Source organism: Alosa alosa, chromosome 17, assembly GCF_017589495.1.
Source record: "Alosa alosa isolate M-15738 ecotype Scorff River chromosome 17, AALO_Geno_1.1, whole genome shotgun sequence".
In the NCBI taxonomy this organism is placed as follows: domain Eukaryota; kingdom Metazoa; phylum Chordata; class Actinopteri; order Clupeiformes; family Clupeidae; genus Alosa; species Alosa alosa.
The window spans coordinates 17,800,198-17,817,994 of record NC_063205.1 but is presented as its reverse complement, the minus strand read 5'-3'; the positions used below and the strand labels follow the sequence as shown (position 1 = coordinate 17,817,994).

Genomic DNA, 17,797 nt, shown 5'->3' with positions numbered 1-17,797 from the left:
AAACATGCAAACTCTTTTATTCATACAAAAGTCATTACATTAGCCTGTGTTGGTCAGTACAGTACAGGACTGCGTTTCCACACAGGTTAGTGGTTGAGAGCAACCATGGTAGAGAGAGAGAGAGAGAGAGAGAGAGAGAGAGAGAGAGAGAGAGAGAGAGAGAGAGAGAGAGAGAGAGATCTCATGATTTAACTGTAGTTGTTGTCCAACGACAATGAGGTTTTTTTTTTTTCATAATTGTCCAAAGATACTTTTTTTTTGGGAAACGAAACTCACTCCAGTACAGTACTGAACTCAACACTGCACAGAGCACATCATCAACTCAGCCATCATCTCTGAGAGCAGCATCCGTCTAAGCTTGAACTCGGCTGGACGGAGTAGCGGAGGAAAGGCCCCCTCTGCTCCGCTGCTGCCGCAGGAGTCACGTCTGACCTGTGTGGCCTTCTCCAGTTGGAGCTTCAGGTCGGCCAGCTCCAGATCCGTGTCGCGTAACTGCGCCTTCAGCTTCTCGTTTTCTGCTAGGATCTGCTCGTAAAGCTGGGGACGAGGAGATGGGGGAACAGGAAACAGAAATAGGAGGGAGGATTAGGAGTCTTAAGGGTTATGAACGGTGTCTCTGGCTTTTATATTTCAGAGTCTAGGGTCCAACACATCACTGGTCACCTAAAATACTACAACTGAGCATTTTGCAGATAGATGAGCAGATAGACGGGCAGATAGACAAAGTGAAGGCTGACCGTATACACTCCGAATACACTCAAAAGCAGTCTTACCTTCTTATAATCAGTGCTGTCGTCTCTCTCCAGCCGGCTACTGTACGGCCTCCGCCCTTCGCCATAGCCACGGCTTGACAGGTGCTCGTAACGGTCGATGGAGGAAGTGCTAGTCGAGTCGTTCCTAGGGCCGAGACGTGGAAGAGAGAGCCACGGTCAGCGAGCGCACATCGTTTATCGGCCAAACACGCCAAAAACAAATATCACAGCAGGGAGGAAAGACTGAAGGTGGAGCTGGGAGACGTGTGTGGCCGTGTGACGTTCGGCGTGACGCCGTTGGTAAATAAGGTGACTACACCGAGCACAGTGTTTGTGTGAGGAACAGACAGAGAGAAAGAGGCAGTCACAGGCTGATAGGAGGGGTTGAGAACGAGAGGGAGAGAGAGAGAGAGAGAGAGAGAGAGAGAGAAAGAAAGAGAGAGAGAAATAACTACCACGTACCTGGACAGCCGGTCACTCTGAGAGAGAGAGAGAGAAACAAAAGAAAGGAATTATTAGTAATGCCTTTACCTGCTGCTGAGAACACAACTCTGCATGACATTTTCAGAACGACTTTGTTTTCCCACTGTCTAGACAGCGAGTGCGTCTGGAATGCAGATTAATCAATTAGTGTGGTGCATGTCCCCTCCGCAACCCCCCCCCACTCCTCCTTCATGTTCTTCTCTCGTTGTGCCGAGTTACGGCCGCACACCGCAAAGCAGACGCTAATGTCAAGAGGCATCAGAGGAGAGAATGGAGAGACGTGTAGTGCAAGGAGACACGCTGCCTTGGCAGTGGCCCTCAGCGCTCTCCTTCTCTCCAGAGACCGGGGGTGGGGGGGGGGGGTCCTTCCTCTCAAAAAGGCTGTGTGGATATTTAATTTGAACTTCGTTTGGCAGGCACCATGCTGTCCACAACAGAGAGCCACACAGGGAAGGTGTGTGTGTGAGAGAGAGAGAGAGAGAGAGAGAGAGAGAGAGAGAGAGAGAGAGAGAGAGAGAGAGAGAGAGAGAGAGAGAGAGAGGCAGAGAGAGAGAGTTGAAAAATGAAGGTCATATTTTGGCCTATTCCATCATCCTCATGAAGCAAGCACGCAGGAAACATCCATCTAAATCTGTCACTCTCATACGACTGCCCCCTCCTGACCCTACTTCAGTTTGTCCACTTGAGATGTGAAAGAGCTGCCAAGCCTGCCAAAGCCTTGGGCCTGCCCACTGTGCTTGGCCTCCGCCAATGCCTTTTCATCCTCCGCCAGAGGTCTGGAAGTGGGGGCAAAAGAGCCGAGGAAGTGCCGATAACGGCGCGGCCGCTGCCACTCAGTTTCATCTCCCCCTATGTGGAATGACAGTTTCGAGATGGAAACCGGCGGCACCTCTGAGCCTTTCCGGAGAGATGGACGCTAGAGGTGTGGGGGAGGGGGCTCGCCCAGGGGGACAAGCTTTCAGGAAGTGAGGCGTGGCGTTGAGGAGCAGGCTCTTCCCGGAGGATTATGTAAGTGTGTGTGCGTGTGTGCGTAAATGCAGCCGGCCAGAGCTTGATTGCCAGGAAGCGCAGCACTGACACTGGACTGTGTGTCAGCACATCCGCCTGCAGCCAGGAGTGCACCGAGCGCTTTGAGGGGAAGTGGGTGATTTTTATTGACAAAGGCTGTAGGAGGAAAACAACAGCACCACAGAATGTGTGTGAGCGAGTGTGTGTGTGTGTGTGTTATGGCAGGTGGGAAGGACAGCTACACACACTAAGGGAACATTACTTGCCCTCCAAATCAAAGAAAGAGTGCAGTTTTCTTAGCAAATTATTCAAGTTGTCTGTTGTCTTAAGTATGATGTGCCATAAGAAAAAAAAGGCAAATCTGAAAGACTAAAATCATACAGTTAACTGACTTCTAAGAGAAGCCAGGAAATGGTTGTTTTTGCTTTTGACATAGCAAATGAGCCTCTGTTTATGATATCAGATCCTTGTTGTAGGGCCTTGGCACTAAGAACAGAGGTCTGACACACATTTGTAACAGATGTCCCAAACTGAAGTTGGGGAAACCTATGTGAAGCTTTGTGTAAAGCATCCTTTATATACGCCCTTCCTCTAACATCGACCACGAGTTACAAACGAGCTGGGTCAACGATACTCTCCAACTCTCATGTTCTCTCCCTCCCGCTCTCCCTTTTCTCCATCTGTGGAGCTAATGGCCCCTCCATTTCCTCTCCATGACTGCACCCCACCCCAACTACAAAGCCGCTCTCTCTGCTGCTCTGATCGGGCTCCAGAAGAGCTTCCACCCTGCCCTCGGTCAGACCACTCCTTTCCTCAGTTAGCAGCGAGGCCAACGGCCAAATTGGCTCTCGCTTGACATAACAGCAAAACGCTTATCACAGGCAGTAAACAATGGCGGTCACTGCTCGTCATTCCAATATGTGTGCTACATGTGCTCGTCTTTTAGACAAAGTATTCAGTGTTAAAACAACGGTGAGGAATAAATAAAGAATTTGAGAGAACTGAGTCTGTGCAAACACAGAGTGAGAGCACAGATTTGACTTGAACATTGAAAAGAAACAACTGAAAACTAAATAAAACCAGATTATCATTGTTTTTAAGTCAATAAAAGCTAATTGTAGTTTACTACAGTAGAGTCATTGTCCAACAAGAGCACATGAACAGTAGCACTGGTGGATTTGCGGATGGGCAATTATAGGCGTAAACATGTGCGTTCTCCTACAGGGCCTTCCATTCACTTGCTTACTGAACTGTGTCTGAGAGGGCTTTGGGCTTTGCAGAAATCACCCTGGCAACAGAACAATTACAGGAAGGTGGAAAAGGGGAAAAACAACTAGTGCAGGTCCAAAGTCAGGAGAAATGCCAGGAGCAAGAGAGTGTGTGTGTGTGTGTGTGTGTGTGTGTGTGGAAAAGTCTTCTTCACACAGAAGCACACAACGCTCCAAAATAGGACAACTATGAGCATGGGTCCTTGACTAAAGAAGGTGAGGTGGACCATTTCCACCACTTTTTTACAGTTCGCCTCAACAGGTCGGGCAGTAGCCCAGGCCAGCTGAGAGTCAGCCAGGTCTAAAAATATCCCCACAATACTAGACAGGGCTAGGGCTACAGGGTGAGGTGACTGGAGGGTCCTCATAAAGACTACAGACAGGTGACAAAAGGGGGTTACCTGTGGTTCGCCTTTAGTGCTGCCCTCTTCTGAGTCGGACTGTTGATCCGGATCATTCTCGTCGCTCTGTGGGAGAGATGGAGACAGAGAGGGAGTGGAGGAGGAGAAAGAGAAAGACAAGAGACAGAGAGAGAGGGGGGTCACCTTTTACACTCTCAAGTAAAGCACTGAGGAGACGGTTAAATCAATTGCTTTAGCTGTGTGTGCTGTTTTCATTTGATGTAGAGCCACAGAGAGTAATGCAATAAAAACACTGCCTCATCCCACACCAAAGGCCGTGCGCTCTCTCTCTCGCCAGGGAACAACTGAACTAGTAAGGGCCTAATAAAACAGCTGGGTATCTCTGTCCAATCTTCCATTACACTCATTTGGAGCAGTATGACATTAGTGTGTGTGTGTGTGTGTGTGTGTGTGTGTGTGTGTGTGTGTGTGTGTGTGTGTGTGCTTACAGATGACTCAGTGTGTGTGTGTGTGCGCGCGCGTGCGCGTGTGTGTGCGCGTGTTTTATGAAGTGACAGGAGCTTGAGTTTAAGGACATTTACGGTAGTAGGAAAGCATGTGTTGGCGCTAGCAGAGGACTCAAGAATGGCACATCAGCTGCTCTAAAGATAGCAGATATGTGTACATGAAATGAAGTTCCATGTACATGTCTGTGTGCAATGCATACCCTAATGTACATACCAGTCCGTGCGTGTTTCTGGTGGTAAGCATCAGTGTGTGTGTGTGTGTATATACAAGTATAAGTATATATAAACTCTTTTGATCCCGTGAGGGAAATTTGGTCTCTGCATTTATCCCAATCCGAGAATTAGTGAAACACACTCAGCACACAGTGAACACAGTGAGGTGAAACACACACTAATCCCGACGCAGTGAGCACTCAGGAAGCAGTGAGGGGTTAGGTGCCTTGCTCAAGGGCACTTCAGCCGTTCCTACTGGTCGGGGTCCGAAGCCCTAACCAGTAGGCCATGGCTGACCCACAGTATGTATGTGTGTGTGTGTGTGCGCACGCGTTCTTACATCTGCAGTCCAAAAGGGCGCGCGCTCGTGTGTGTGTGTATTTGTGCGTGCACGCGTCCTTACATCTGCAGTCCAGAAGGGGGGGGGCGCGCTCGTGTGTGTGTGTGTGTGTGTGTGTGTGTGTGTGTGTGTGTGTGTGTGTGTGTGTGTGTGTGTGTACGCGTGTTCTTACATCCGCAGTCCAGAAGGGGACCCCGGTGGAGCGCCTCTTCTCTCGGGGGCGTCGGCGCTCCCGTATGGAGCGCGGCTGGGACTTGTCCTCGCCCTCCTTCTCCTCCTCCTTCTTATCCGACTCTGGAAGAGAGAAAAGGGGGAAAAAAAGAAAGGATGAGAAAAGAGAGACTCCATCAGATTCAAAGTCATACCAAAGACACAATATACAAGAGAGGGCCAAGTAAACATCAATGAGTTGCAGAGACGTTTTGTATCCATGGATCGTTAAATGCAACGGGCTTTGAAAGATATATACCCTCTGGCTGCACACAATATCTGCATCTATTTCCCTCTCAGTTACAATCACAAGTTTTGATCTACATCCACTGAACGATGTCAAATTTCTGGCCTCATGATCCAACACATGAAAAGGTTCCATTCATCTGCTGGCCATATGCGGTCAAGTTCATCTGGGTCAGACAACTGAATCTCTCCTGGACATCAAATAACGACATTGTTTATTAAACACAATCGCTGCTTTAATGCACCAAACGCACCCCAGCTGGCTGGACGGCCCTCAGTGCAAACAGAGCGATCGCTCGCGAGGGAAAACAAAGCTCGCACTGTGGCCACTGCTTGCCCATGAAGAATGAAGCCTTTCTATTCTTCTCCAGATATTTTATGGGTTTATTCTAACAGAGGGCAATATGTTGGGGGGGGGAGACGGAGACCCGAGGGGAGTGGAGGGGGGTTTCTCCATTGTAAATATTCCATTTAAAAGCAGTGAAATCCACCGTTCTCTCTGGATGCCGTGCATTAATAAGCTTTGGGCACAGCGGATCCCGTGTGAATCCCAAGCCGGGCAGTCTTAGGCTGGGTGGAATTCAGCTTAGTGTGTCTGGACTTGCACGCCCCCGCGACTCGCTGCGCCTGCACACACAGGTCCGGTAGCAAGCAAGGGTAGGGTGTGTGTGCTTGTGAGAGTGCGAGTGAGTGTGTATGTGTGTCAGTAAGTAGTATGTGAAAGTGAGTAAGTGTGTGTATAATAGATCTGGGAATTGCTAGCTCCATCAGTGCAGGATTGTGTTTGTGCGTATTCCTATTTAATGCGTTTAGATCTGGACAATGTCAGCACTACTGGTCTGAGTGTGAGTGTGTGCTTGAGCGATTGTCTACCCATGACTGTGTATACAATACATTTTGACCTGTGCAACACTAGCACTGATACTCTGAGAAATCCAGAGACAGACAGACAGACAGAGAGAGCGTGTGTGTGTGTGTGAGCAACAAAGCCAGCACCATCTGCGAGTGTATGCAACACATTTTGCAATGCCAGCACTGATGGCCTGAGAACACTGGAGTCGGAGTGCGCGAATGTGTGTGTGTGTGTGTGTGTGTGTGTGTGTGTGTGAGAGAGGGCTTGCATGCGTTTGTCTATGTGGCTGTGCGTGTAATGCATCTAAGCCTGTGTAATGGCCGTTGCCCGTACTGGCGGCTGCTCAGTGCCTGAACCCACCCATGCCTGACTAAAGGGCTTGTGAGAGTCCCTCCGCTTCAGCAGGGGACAGAAACCAGGCTGATTGGGGTTTAACGAAGTAACCTCATCTGACCTTGACTGACCTTCCTCATCCCAGCAGGATCGAATGAGACCAGGAGACCAGAGAGGGAACGAGGGGGGACAATCAGGAATCCAGTTTTCTGCCATGGTGGTGTCCATTTAAAACAACTGTGGTGGGGTGGGTGGATGTGGGATTGTGCGTGTATGTTTTTGTCCGTCTTCAGTAGACGTAAATTTTGATGTGTGACCATACACTCATTGCATCCTGGAATAAAAACTGTAAGTGGGTGGTGCGTGTGCATGAGGATACACACCACACAACGTCGTCTCTGTGCGTGAGGAAGAGAGAGAACACCGCTACACTTTCCCACTGTCTATAAGGTCAACCTCTTTGTGTGTGTGTGTGTGTGTGTGTGTGTGTGTGTGTGTGTGTGTCACCCTCTCACTCATTTTTCTCTGTGTGTGTGTGTGTTGCTCACTTTTCTGTGTGTGTGTGTGTATATGTGTGTCTCCCCCTCTCGCTCACCTTTCTCTCTCTGTGTGTGTGTGTGTGCGCGTGCGTGTCTCCCCCTCTCGCTCACCTTTCTCTGTGTCACGCGAGGAGCGGCTGTAGGTGGAGGTGATGCCGGAGAGGCTGTTGGGGCGGTTGAGAGCGCTGGAGGAGTAGAGCGAGCTGCTGGAGGAGGTGGTGGTGGGCGCCGCGCTGGACGTGGTGTTGGCTGCAGAGGAGGACGAGCCGGGCCGGTAGCGCTGATAGCTCTGATGGAGAGAGAGAGAGAGAGAGAGAGAGAGAGAGAGAGAGAGAGAGAGAGAGAGAGAGTTTAGGGTCAAGCTCTTCAGCACTATGAGGGGGAATTTAGACCGGACTACCTCTCCGTTTCCCAAAATGTTAATCGCTTCGACAAATTCAGATGAGCCATTTCAAAGAGGGTGTCATTATGCAAGACCCTAGAGATTGATATTTGGGTTTTGCCCCCAACTGATCTATGTAGTGGCTGACCCCTCATGTCTACATGTCATGATTTATTTGTCAATGTTTATTTCATTACTTCCACATTTCTGCTCTTTGCCCATTACTGCAGAAATTCCTCTTACAGGCCAAAAACTGAACAAGGCTCAGCAAAACTGCTATGTAGAAGTGTTTGTTGTAAGTAATCATGTTCAGTCAGAGATAATCAGTATAATCAGATTCAGTATAATAATCAGTATAATGAGATCAGATACAATTTATTTAACTTGTCTGTGGAAGTGGACCAATTTTGTTCTTGGAGCTAACATCTCTATCCCATGAAACTACCTAGCACACACACACACACACACACCTCGTAGCGTGACCTGTAGTCATCCTCTTTAGTCTCCGTCTCCTTCTTCTCCTCCTGCTGTTTCTCCTTGTCCTGTTTCTCCCTCTCGTCCTTCTCGTCCTCGCGGCGCGTGCTGGGGCGAGGGCGCCCGATGGTCTTCTCCGCTTCCTGCAGGTCGGTCAGGGTCACCCCCTAAAAGACACAAAATGGGAAATGGTAAACGGACTGCATCCATATAGTGCTTTTCTACTCCTGCGAGCACTCCAAACCCTTCACAATTTCATGCCTCATATTCAACCACACACACACACACCCCCCAATGGCAGAGGAACAAACTATAGGAGCAGTTTAGGGTTCAGTGTCTTGCTCAAGTACATTTTGAGACATTTTGATCAAGAGCCAAGCTCAAACCAGCAACCTATTGTGTAAAAGAGTGTAAATTATATCTAAAATGAGCTGTTTAGCACCACATAGTCGTCAGTTAAATTGGATTTTTTTAAAGGCAATTATCAAGTCTAAATTGAGCCATTAAAATAGTCTGTTGTTTAAGACACATCTGTTTGAAACAGGGATTGCTAATTAAAAACTGCTTGTAAACAGAAGTTCCGTTGTAAAAGCTGCAAATGTGTTGGAGAAAACGGCACTTACAGCACATCTTTCATTTTTAACCAGCGAATTGGAGTGTTACTGAAAATTAAACTGAGATTAAATCTTTCCTGATATCCTAGATGGGGTGTGAGGTAATTTACAATAGCATTTAGAATACTAGGATTTTTTCCCCAGCATGCTTGTATTTGAACATGCAGCATAAGGCAGGGGATCAAATTAGCCAGCGGCAAGCGGCAGGTCTCCTATTGTCCTCTATGGTTCGGCAGCAGAACGGTGGCAACGCTGGCGTAACGCTAGTGTTGAGCAAGCTGAGCGTTGAACTTGGTTCAGCTTTCAAAGCGCAACGCGAGCGTATTTAATTGTCAGTTAAGGCAAACCGTTTGTGTTACCATAGGACCAAGATAGAACTTTTTATGGTCTGAGCGTTGCGTTACCCTTTGCCACTGGCTAATGTGATCCCTGCCTAATGGTTTTGACTGCTGCAAATTACGTATAGGATAGAGGTTATCAGGTTCTCTTTTTAGATAGATAGATAGATAGATAGATAGATAGATACTTTATTGATCCCCAGGGGAAATTCAAGTTTTGAGTTGAGGACCGGTGTTACCTGGGTGGACCTTCTAGACTGTCTGGCCTGTCTGGAACGGGCCTTTCTCTGGGACTCCGACTCTTCATCGCGGACAGGAGTGAGGTATGATCTGCGCACACAAACAAAATAAACACACACCCTAATTAAATGACACTCAACAAAAGGGAGGGTTGAACTTGTATACAGGCCAATTTAGGTGCTAGGGGAAAAGACATTAGCCTGTGATTAGGGAGCTATGGGAGTAACCAGCCACAGTACCAAGAAGGTAAAGGTGTAGGTTTTTGAACATTCTAAGTTCCGCAACAGTTGAAGGTTCTAAAATTCTATGTTGAATTCAATGAACCCAGATATTCTTTAGAACGTTCATTTCCCAACATTCCCGTCACACCGGTGTGATGGTACTCCTTTAAGGGTTAAAAAGTCTTGTCTTTCCTCTGTTTGTCAGCGGTGATGGAGTGTGTATATTTGCACAGCATTTACATGGAAGTTCAGCTGAAGCAATTTACCAAAGCCATTTCGGAAAGATAAGAACAGCACACACAGAAATGGGCCCGGTAGCCATGGAGAATTTAAAGCAATTAAACATGGGGTCGTTCACAGGTCAAGAGCAAAAAAAAAAAAAAAAAAAACAACATCAGCCTTTCGCTCCTGAGTCAGTGGCCATGAGCATATTTAGTGTTTTACTTTCACATTACAAAAAAAGATCTAATATAGTCTGAAGTCCTAACTCGAAGAGAGATTGGTTACAGAAGCTCCCAAAATAGCACTTTCCCTCCTCCCTACTTTAAAAGAGTCGTCTTCTCTCCTGGACCACAAATATGAACTCATTCATGACGGCTGGCCTGGCGACTCCCCCCCTGGCCTTGAGAAAATGCGGTTATTCCGTGGAGAGCGGCCTTATAAGGAGAAGTTCTGTGAGGCAGAGAAAATCCGGCCGCAGCAGGTGGTTCATCTCCCTGGGCCCCGTGAGGCTCAGGGGGCCAGCAGGCGAGAGGAACCGGCTCTGCTGGCTCCAGCCCGTCCGGCAGCTAGACGCACGCACGCACGCACAAAACAACCCACTGCAGGACAGTTGGGTGCCGCTGTGTCATGGGATAGCCTACAGCTTTATCTACAACAAATATGTGCTCGCTTTGCGTGTGTGTGTGTGCTTGTGTGTACGTGCATGCGCATACATGTGGGTGTGTTGCAAGTCAGTCTATGTCCAAAGCTCATAATAATGCATGGCTGGGACAATTACAAGCACTTACTCATGATCCAAATCACTACAAGCCCGAACAAGTACTTAGCTTAGCAAAATATACCACTGAATTAGTTTAGCAAAAGTTCTCCCTTCAGTACAGATGTTAAGCAAGCACTGTGGCATTCTGCAAAACGTTCCTCTCTATGCATGTATGCCTGTGTGAAGGGTCTGTCTGTATATGTATGTACAGACTAAACATAAACAAAGACATAAGTGTATATATACACTGTGTATGTATGTATGTATGTATGTATGTATGTATGTATGTATGTATGTATGTGTGTGTGTGTGTGTGTGTGTGTGTGTGTGTGTGTGTGTGTGTGTGTGTGTGTGTGTGTGTGTGTGTGTGTGTGTGTGTGTGTGTGTGTCTGACCTGCGTCGCTCTCGGCTCTCCGAGCCCAGCACAGTGCCAGTAGTGGAGGTGGAGGTGGTGGTGGTGGAAGCAGTGTTGATGGTGGGGATGACCGCGGCCGACTCCCTCTCTTTCTCCTTCTCCCTCTCCGCGCTCTCCTCCGCCCAGTACCTGGGAACATCGGGAAGACAACTCCAGGTTTAATAAAATAAATCTGCACTGAGTTTGTGCAGAACCATCTTTCTGAATAACCTAATAACTTAGATCACATCTTGGTAGACCTACTCACTTTTGGCAGTATAATACTGTACAAATCCTATCTAAACTTATATCCTATTATGACCCCTTGATGAGGATTGAGAATGTGGTCAAGTCAAGTCAAGTCAAGTCAACTTTATTTCTATAGCACATTTAAAAACAACTGAGTTGAACCAAAGTGCAATGTGCACTTAGCTACAGTGGTCCGAAGTCCCACTGTACCAGCCAAACCCAGCACACTCTCTAACTTTACGTGAAGTAAAAACGAGCGTAGAGAGCTTTTCTTTTGCAAAAAAAGTGCAGCATCGCCCAAGGAAGGACCCATAAAAGCGTTTGGAGCGGACCTGACTCGCACACTTTTGCTAATGTTGCCAGATATGACAACTCTGCGCTCGCTCTGCATCCTCCAAGTGCCGATCTAGTTTAAAAATCATTCGATCTGACCCTGTGCTGATCGTTCAGTCAGGGGTGCGTTTCCCAAAACCATGGTTGCTAACCTGTGAGCAACTTAGTTGGTTGGCAATGGGAAATTGCATTTCAGTTAGCAACCATGGTTTTGGGAAACGTGCCCCAGATAGGGAGGAGTGCTAGGGCCTGCTGTCCTCGGTGTACCTGCTGGAGAGGCTGGTGGCGGAGGGGCGGCTAGAGGTGGAGGACGAGCCCGAGCCCAGGCTGGACAGCAGGCTGCGGTGGCCGGAGGGGGAGGTGACGCTGGAGCCGCCGCTCAGGGTGGAGGAGGTGGTGGTGGTGGTAGTGGAGGGGGTGGTGGTGGAGGAGTCCTCGTTCCTCCGTCCAAACGAACCGCTACGCACAAAAACGAACGCAGACACATAAAGGAGTAAGTCCGGGATAGAGGGAGATGGAGAGGAAATGAAGGAGTGAGAGGAGAAGAGGGAAAAACCTCCCATGAGTGATGAGAGAGAGAGAGAGAGAGAGAGAGGCAGAGAGAGAGAGAGAGAGAGAGAGAGAGAGAGAGAGGCAGAGAGAGAGAGAGAGAGAGAGAGAGAGAGAGAGAGAGAAATCCTCCCACAGGAAAGCAGCAAGATCAACCTTTCCAAATACTTCTTTTCATTTCCCAACCACCATTATGAATGAAATGTTCCATCACGACAAGCCAAATGAACTCCCATGCTAATACATTTACCAAATCAGTAGCTGACCCACCCACCCACCATCACATCCCAGTGGTCAGTGAGAATTAGATGGAGAGACAGAGAGAGAGACAGGGAGAGAGAGAGAGAGAGAGAGAGAGACAGAGAGAGAGACAGAGAAAGAGAGAGACAGATGGCATGGGGTGTGTCAGTAGGCAGCCATGGCTGGCTGTCGGAAGTGTTTCTGTAGGTGAGTGCAAGCTCAGGAGTCGCTTGACTCGAGAGTCGAGAGGGAGAGGGGGGAGCGGGGGTTGAAGAGCGTGGGGTCGGGTGAAGGGTTTTTTGGGGGGAGGATGGGTTCTTGAGTTCAGTGGTACCTTCGGTGAATGCTGTAAGACTGGTAGTAGGACGAGGACTGCCAGGGTTTAGTGTTACAGGTGTTAGGGTCCAGGCTGGAGGCCGAGGGGGACTTGGCCGGCACGTCCCGCGTGCTGCCGCTCCGGCCCAGCGCTAGCGTGTGGGACGTGCTGGCGTGCAGGAGGCAGGGGTCAGAGGTCAGGAGGGGGGGGGGGGGGAGGGGGGGGAGCGGGCAAGAGAGGCGCGTTAGCTGGAGAGCACACACACACTTGCACGCACACACACATATGTGCACACATATATATTTAAGGGAAAATAAATAAATAAATAAATAAATAAATAAATAAATAAATACAAACAAACAAACAAACAAACAAACACACACACACACACACACACACACACACACACACACAAGTACACTATACAAACATTACCCACAATCACACACATAAGCAAAAAAGTGCAAACACACAAATATCCTTGCATTCGTAACCAAATAATATTCACACTGCAGTAGCATTCAGTCAACACACATTAGCAAATAAAAAAAGATCACATTACAGAAAAAACAACTAAAGCTTTTCCGCAGTTGTGCCTGCTAGCGTGTCCTCCATCTTTGAGCAATTTAACTCTTTAAGCACACTTACAGGATCACATCTACATTAAATCTGCTGTTGAGGACCATCATGCAGGACAACTGCAGATGCTAGCAGGGCTCTGCTGTGAGCAATTGGGGAAGGGGTAAGGCTTTGGGGTCACCTAACTGGCTGCTCAATGCTGCAGCACATACATGCATAATAACAGTACTACATTAGCCATAAACAAACAGAAAAAAACATATATATATATATTTATAAAAAAAAAAATTCTGTAAGTGAGTGAAGGAAGTGCATGATTGCCTACTACACGGACTACAGCACATGAGCTTGTTAGTGTTACTGGTTATAACTAGTCCTAAGTTAGCCTGCAAGAGCGAGGACTGTTACGTAGAGGGTTGAACTGCCAAGGGCTCAAAGCTGATGCTGCTTTTGAGGCAATGAGGTACTAAATGGAGAGCCTGGAAGCGGGAAAAGCTAGGGAAGCTCCAGACTAGACTAAGCACAGGCACGTGCCTTCAGATCCTCAGAAATGCTACTGAATAAAAATCCCTCGTCTTTTGGATAGGTAATGAAAAGCTGTTAATGTGAAAGCTTGAGGCCAACACAAATAACAGGGTTCTCTTAAAAGGCAGCTTGACGCAGCAGATGACTAAGGTTCTCTTAAAGGGGAAAGGTTATGGCAAACAGAGCCCCAAGGTTCTCTTAAAGGGAGGCTGAAACGAGGAGAACATAGGTTAGGATTCTGTTATCTCCAGAGGCGAGGTCTAACCTGCGCTGATAGCTGGTTCTGTTCTGGGACGCGGTTCCTTCACTGTTCTTCAGGTCATCGTCCCAGCGTCTCCTGGTGTAGGAGCCACTGCGTACCAAACTAGCAGCAGAATCCCTGGGGGAACCAGAATCTCACAATAGAACCTGGGCGCTCCACACAGTTCCCAAACAGATCATGACTTTACAAGTGCCTGGCGGCGAGTAGCAACTCAAATACTGTTGATCTGATTTGCATAAAACAGGCTGTATGGTTGACATCCATCATCTGAAAATTCACTGGCATCACCAACTACAAATTCTATGCTTTTTTTGTCTAGCCCTAGTTTCACTGCACATCATACAGAATCTGTGTTTATCTCTACTTTCTCATTGCATTGACCAATATTCTTCAAGTTACCTGAAACATCACTGTCTAAGCATTATATTTTTGTACTTCCACTACCTTATCTATATCTATATTTCTTGCCTCTCCTATCTGTAAATGATGCAATATTAAGCTACGTACTTGTTTAGATGCTAGAACTATTTTATCGACTTTGTTTGTGTACGCTCACGGACTGTAAAGCTGAATCTGATCTTGAAATGACTAATCAATAGATCATGTCACATGCTAACTGCTAACTCGGTGTGTGTGTGTGTGTTTACATAACACTGAGAGACAGTGTAGCGGCTGCATAAGCCCACAAATACACACACATATATAAACACACACGTAGCATGCAGAGTGCTCTAGGCCTTGGCCAGCAGAAGGTGCTCTAGTGGTCAGGTCTGGACAGGACAGGTCAGAGGCCGCCCTTCCCACCACTGCACGCTCACTCTCGTGTTTTTCTCGTTCTTTCACCTGTTCTCCTTCTCGTCGATGTCGGACGTGCTGGCCAGCCTCCTGGGGATGGTGGGAGCCACATAGGCCAGTCGGGTTTTCTCCTTCTCCTGTTGGCAATTAGGCTTAAAATGTTACACCCAGGCAATTCCTTATTAACTATTAACAAATCATCATTTATTAACTAGGTATTACACCTACAATTACTCATGTTAAAAGGTCTGTATGATTAGTTTATAAGAGCCTGAAACCTGGAACTGCACAAAACAAAAACAGCCCTTTGCCAATAACCTTTATCTGACCTCCCATGACCTTGTAAATGACCTAATGGTGACGCACCTTTTCTTTGTCCTTGTTGTCCACCGAGGAGGACAGGCGGGGGCTGGAGGCAGAGCGCATCACGCCGGCCGTGTCCTTCTCCTTACTGGCCTCCTTGGTGGCGGTGATCTCGGCCAGGGCGCCATAGCTGCCCGTCTTGCGCAGACCCAGGCGCCACGAGGACGGCGATTCATCCTTGCTGTCGTCCCTGGGCGAAACTTTGCCACCAGACGAGGCGAGCTGTGGGGAGTGGAGATAGATGAGGGAGAGGGGTAGATGGGTGGTAGTTGTGGGAGGGGGGGGGGGTAAGAGAAGGAGGAAGACAAACAGATCAGAATCCACCCAGAACAACAGGGATGATGAGGATGATGGTGATTATGATGACAGAACAGACTTCTGTGATTATTACTGGGTGAGAGGTCTGGGGGGGGGGGAGACAGAACGGGGACAGAGGGTGGGTACATTTGGGACGTGAAGCAGGGTAATCTCCCTCTCCCGGAGTCACGGGAGGGCCAGAGAAGGGCGACTCCCAAGCACGCATCTTACACAGCAGACCAGACAGCAGCAGTGCAGGACCGTAGGAAGGACGGGGCACACCGTCGCGAGAGAGGGGGCTGGGATCACAAGCATGCTCTGGACTCAGGTGAACAAAATGTCTGGACGACGTTTGCACAGCACAGAGTAAGACTATAAGAGTGCAAACATTCTCAGATCTCATTTCTGTGAAAACTCTTGTCCACTGTCCCAACCGCCTTCTACTGTCTACGTGGACAGCGGGAAGACAACCGCTCAGGCAAACACAGATATTAGTTTTGTTAATCCAGGTAAGACAGTTTTTTATTTATATATAACAGGTTGTCCCCTCAATGCCAAAAGCGGTGAAGTCACACGGACACACAGTACCACACAGCAGAGATGGGTGAGGGGGGAAGAGTTGCATGGCTCACAGTAGCATCGGCAGCAGAAAGCAGAACAGCACAGACCACCACAGACAGTGCAGACACCAAGGCACAGTGCGTCAACCAGAAACCCATGCAGAAAACAAGAGACCCACTGATTGGGGAACGAGAGAAGGGGGAAGGGGGAAGAGGGAAAGTGGTGGGGTGGGGGGTGGGGGGTGGGGGTTTAACGTTGTCTTGGACTTTTTGGCAGAGACGGTTAAAGGTTAAAAAAGGAAGGGACATCAGGGGCACAGGGGGCTTTGGATAGGAGGGTTGTGGTGGGGCTGGTAAGAGAGAGAGGGGTGAGGTGGAGTGGGGTAACATCTCTGGAACACACCGATGCCTCACCATAGCTTTTTTGGGCACAAGAGAAATGCCAGTTTTGCGCAAGCCTTGACGCCACAATGCAGGACAGCCTGGCTCCGCCACAGGTGTGAGGGGAGTAATAAACTCAGACTTTAAGCCAACCCAAGACAAGAGCAACCATGAGAGAAGGGTGCAGAGTTGGACAGAAAGAGAGAGAGAGAGAGAGAGAGAGAAGAGAGAAGAGAGAGAGAGAGAGAGAGAGAGAGAGAGAGAGAGAGAGAGAGAGAGAGAGTGGACAGAGACAGACAGAGAAAGAGAGAGAGAGAGGACAGACAGAGAGAGAGGGAGAGAGAGTGGACAGAGACAGACAGAGAGAGAGAGAGAGAGAGAGAGAGAGAGAGAGAGAGAGAGAGAGAGAGAGAGAGAGAGAGAGAAAGAAAGAAAGAAAGAAAGAAAGAAAGAAAGAAAGAGAGAGAGAGAGAGAGAGAGAGAGAGAGAGAGAGGACAGAGACAGACAGACAGAGAGAGAGAGAGAGAGAGAGAGAGAGAGAGAGAGAGAGAGAGAGGACAGAGACAGAGAGAGAGAGAGAGAGAGAGAGAGAGAGAGAGAGAGAGAGAGAGAGAGAGAGATAGACAGAAAAAGGCAGAGACAGAGAGAGAGAGAGAGAGAGAGAGAGAGAGAGAGGTTGGGGAAAAGGGAGAGAGAAAGAAAGAGAAATGAGCGAAATAAAGAAGCAGCAGCAACAGACACTTCATGGGTCAGACAGCAAAATTAAGGGAAGAAACTGAAAGTGCAAAATACTGGGTAGTGAGTACAAAAAAGAAGAAATAAAAACACAGAAAACTGAAACTGCAAGAGAAAAAAAGAGAACTAAGAAGAAAGAAAGTGAGAGGATATGTATGCCTCAAAACACAACACTTCCATTTTGTTTACCAGTTGATCATGACTAGACCATAGTGATAATCTTGCATCATCACTCTATCTTCATTTTATAGATGTTTAGGATAAGCCTAGATGGCATTCCCACATTACCCATGACTAGATAGAGCATTACGCTGTGTGTGCTTGAGGCATAGGAAAAAGGGGGGAAAAGGGGAAATAATGCTTTTTCCTTGAGAGGAAGAGAGGAAATGTGGGATTTCTCTGTGGCACATGGTTGTACATCTAGAGAGGATTATCTTTACATTCAACCTTATCATTTTCACATTCTATACATATAGGGACGGAGGTGCTGGGGAGATGATATTATTTGTGTGTGTGAGGGGAAACTCGGGCATAGAGGACGGGTCATTTCAGCAGAGCTCTCAACAGGACGTTCTGAAGAACAACAGGATGTTCTGAAGAACAACAGGGCCACTTCTGAAGAACCCAGGTGCAAACAATGACTGGGATGGAGTACTAGAGCAGTTTCCCCTCATCAATATCAGAATGTCAAGTACTAATCACGGGGCTTTTCACTACTAAATCCAGCCTTAGGTAATGCTGCCATGATTAGGTCAAAGCGAGCTAGATGTCAGATGCATTATAAAAAAAATAGAAAGAAAAAAATAAAATAGCTGTATCCACCCTGTCAGAAAAATCTGCAACATGTGTGTGCA

General features: G+C 47.9%; 1 protein-coding gene across 11 annotated transcripts in view; it reads right to left on the bottom strand.

The window, feature by feature from the left end:
* ppp1r12a (protein phosphatase 1, regulatory subunit 12A) overlaps window positions 1-17,797 on the bottom strand; it is a 65,957-nt gene that overhangs the window by 6,949 nt on the left and 41,211 nt on the right. For 4 of the 11 annotated variants that reach the window (XM_048267440.1, XM_048267442.1, XM_048267439.1 and 1 more), the window contains exons 11-25: window positions 16,241-16,348; window positions 14,973-15,191; window positions 14,655-14,743; window positions 13,815-13,928; window positions 12,464-12,613; window positions 11,608-11,799; window positions 10,759-10,908; window positions 9,161-9,251; window positions 7,966-8,136; window positions 7,225-7,402; window positions 5,105-5,226; window positions 3,913-3,978; window positions 1,215-1,231; window positions 774-897; window positions 433-537 (exon numbers count right to left, since the gene is read on the bottom strand). In XM_048267440.1, the coding sequence (XP_048123397.1) occupies window positions 433-537; window positions 774-897; window positions 1,215-1,231; window positions 3,913-3,978; window positions 5,105-5,226; window positions 7,225-7,402; window positions 7,966-8,136; window positions 9,161-9,251; window positions 10,759-10,908; window positions 11,608-11,799; window positions 12,464-12,613; window positions 13,815-13,928; window positions 14,655-14,743; window positions 14,973-15,191; window positions 16,241-16,348 (1,896 nt within the window). The remainder of the gene's footprint in view (window positions 1-432; window positions 538-773; window positions 898-1,214; window positions 1,232-3,912; window positions 3,979-5,104; window positions 5,227-7,224; window positions 7,403-7,965; window positions 8,137-9,160; window positions 9,252-10,758; window positions 10,909-11,607; window positions 11,800-12,463; window positions 12,614-13,814; window positions 13,929-14,654; window positions 14,744-14,972; window positions 15,192-16,240; window positions 16,349-17,797) is intronic. The other 7 variants (XM_048267449.1, XM_048267441.1, XM_048267445.1 and 4 more) reach the window with 4 other exon arrangements.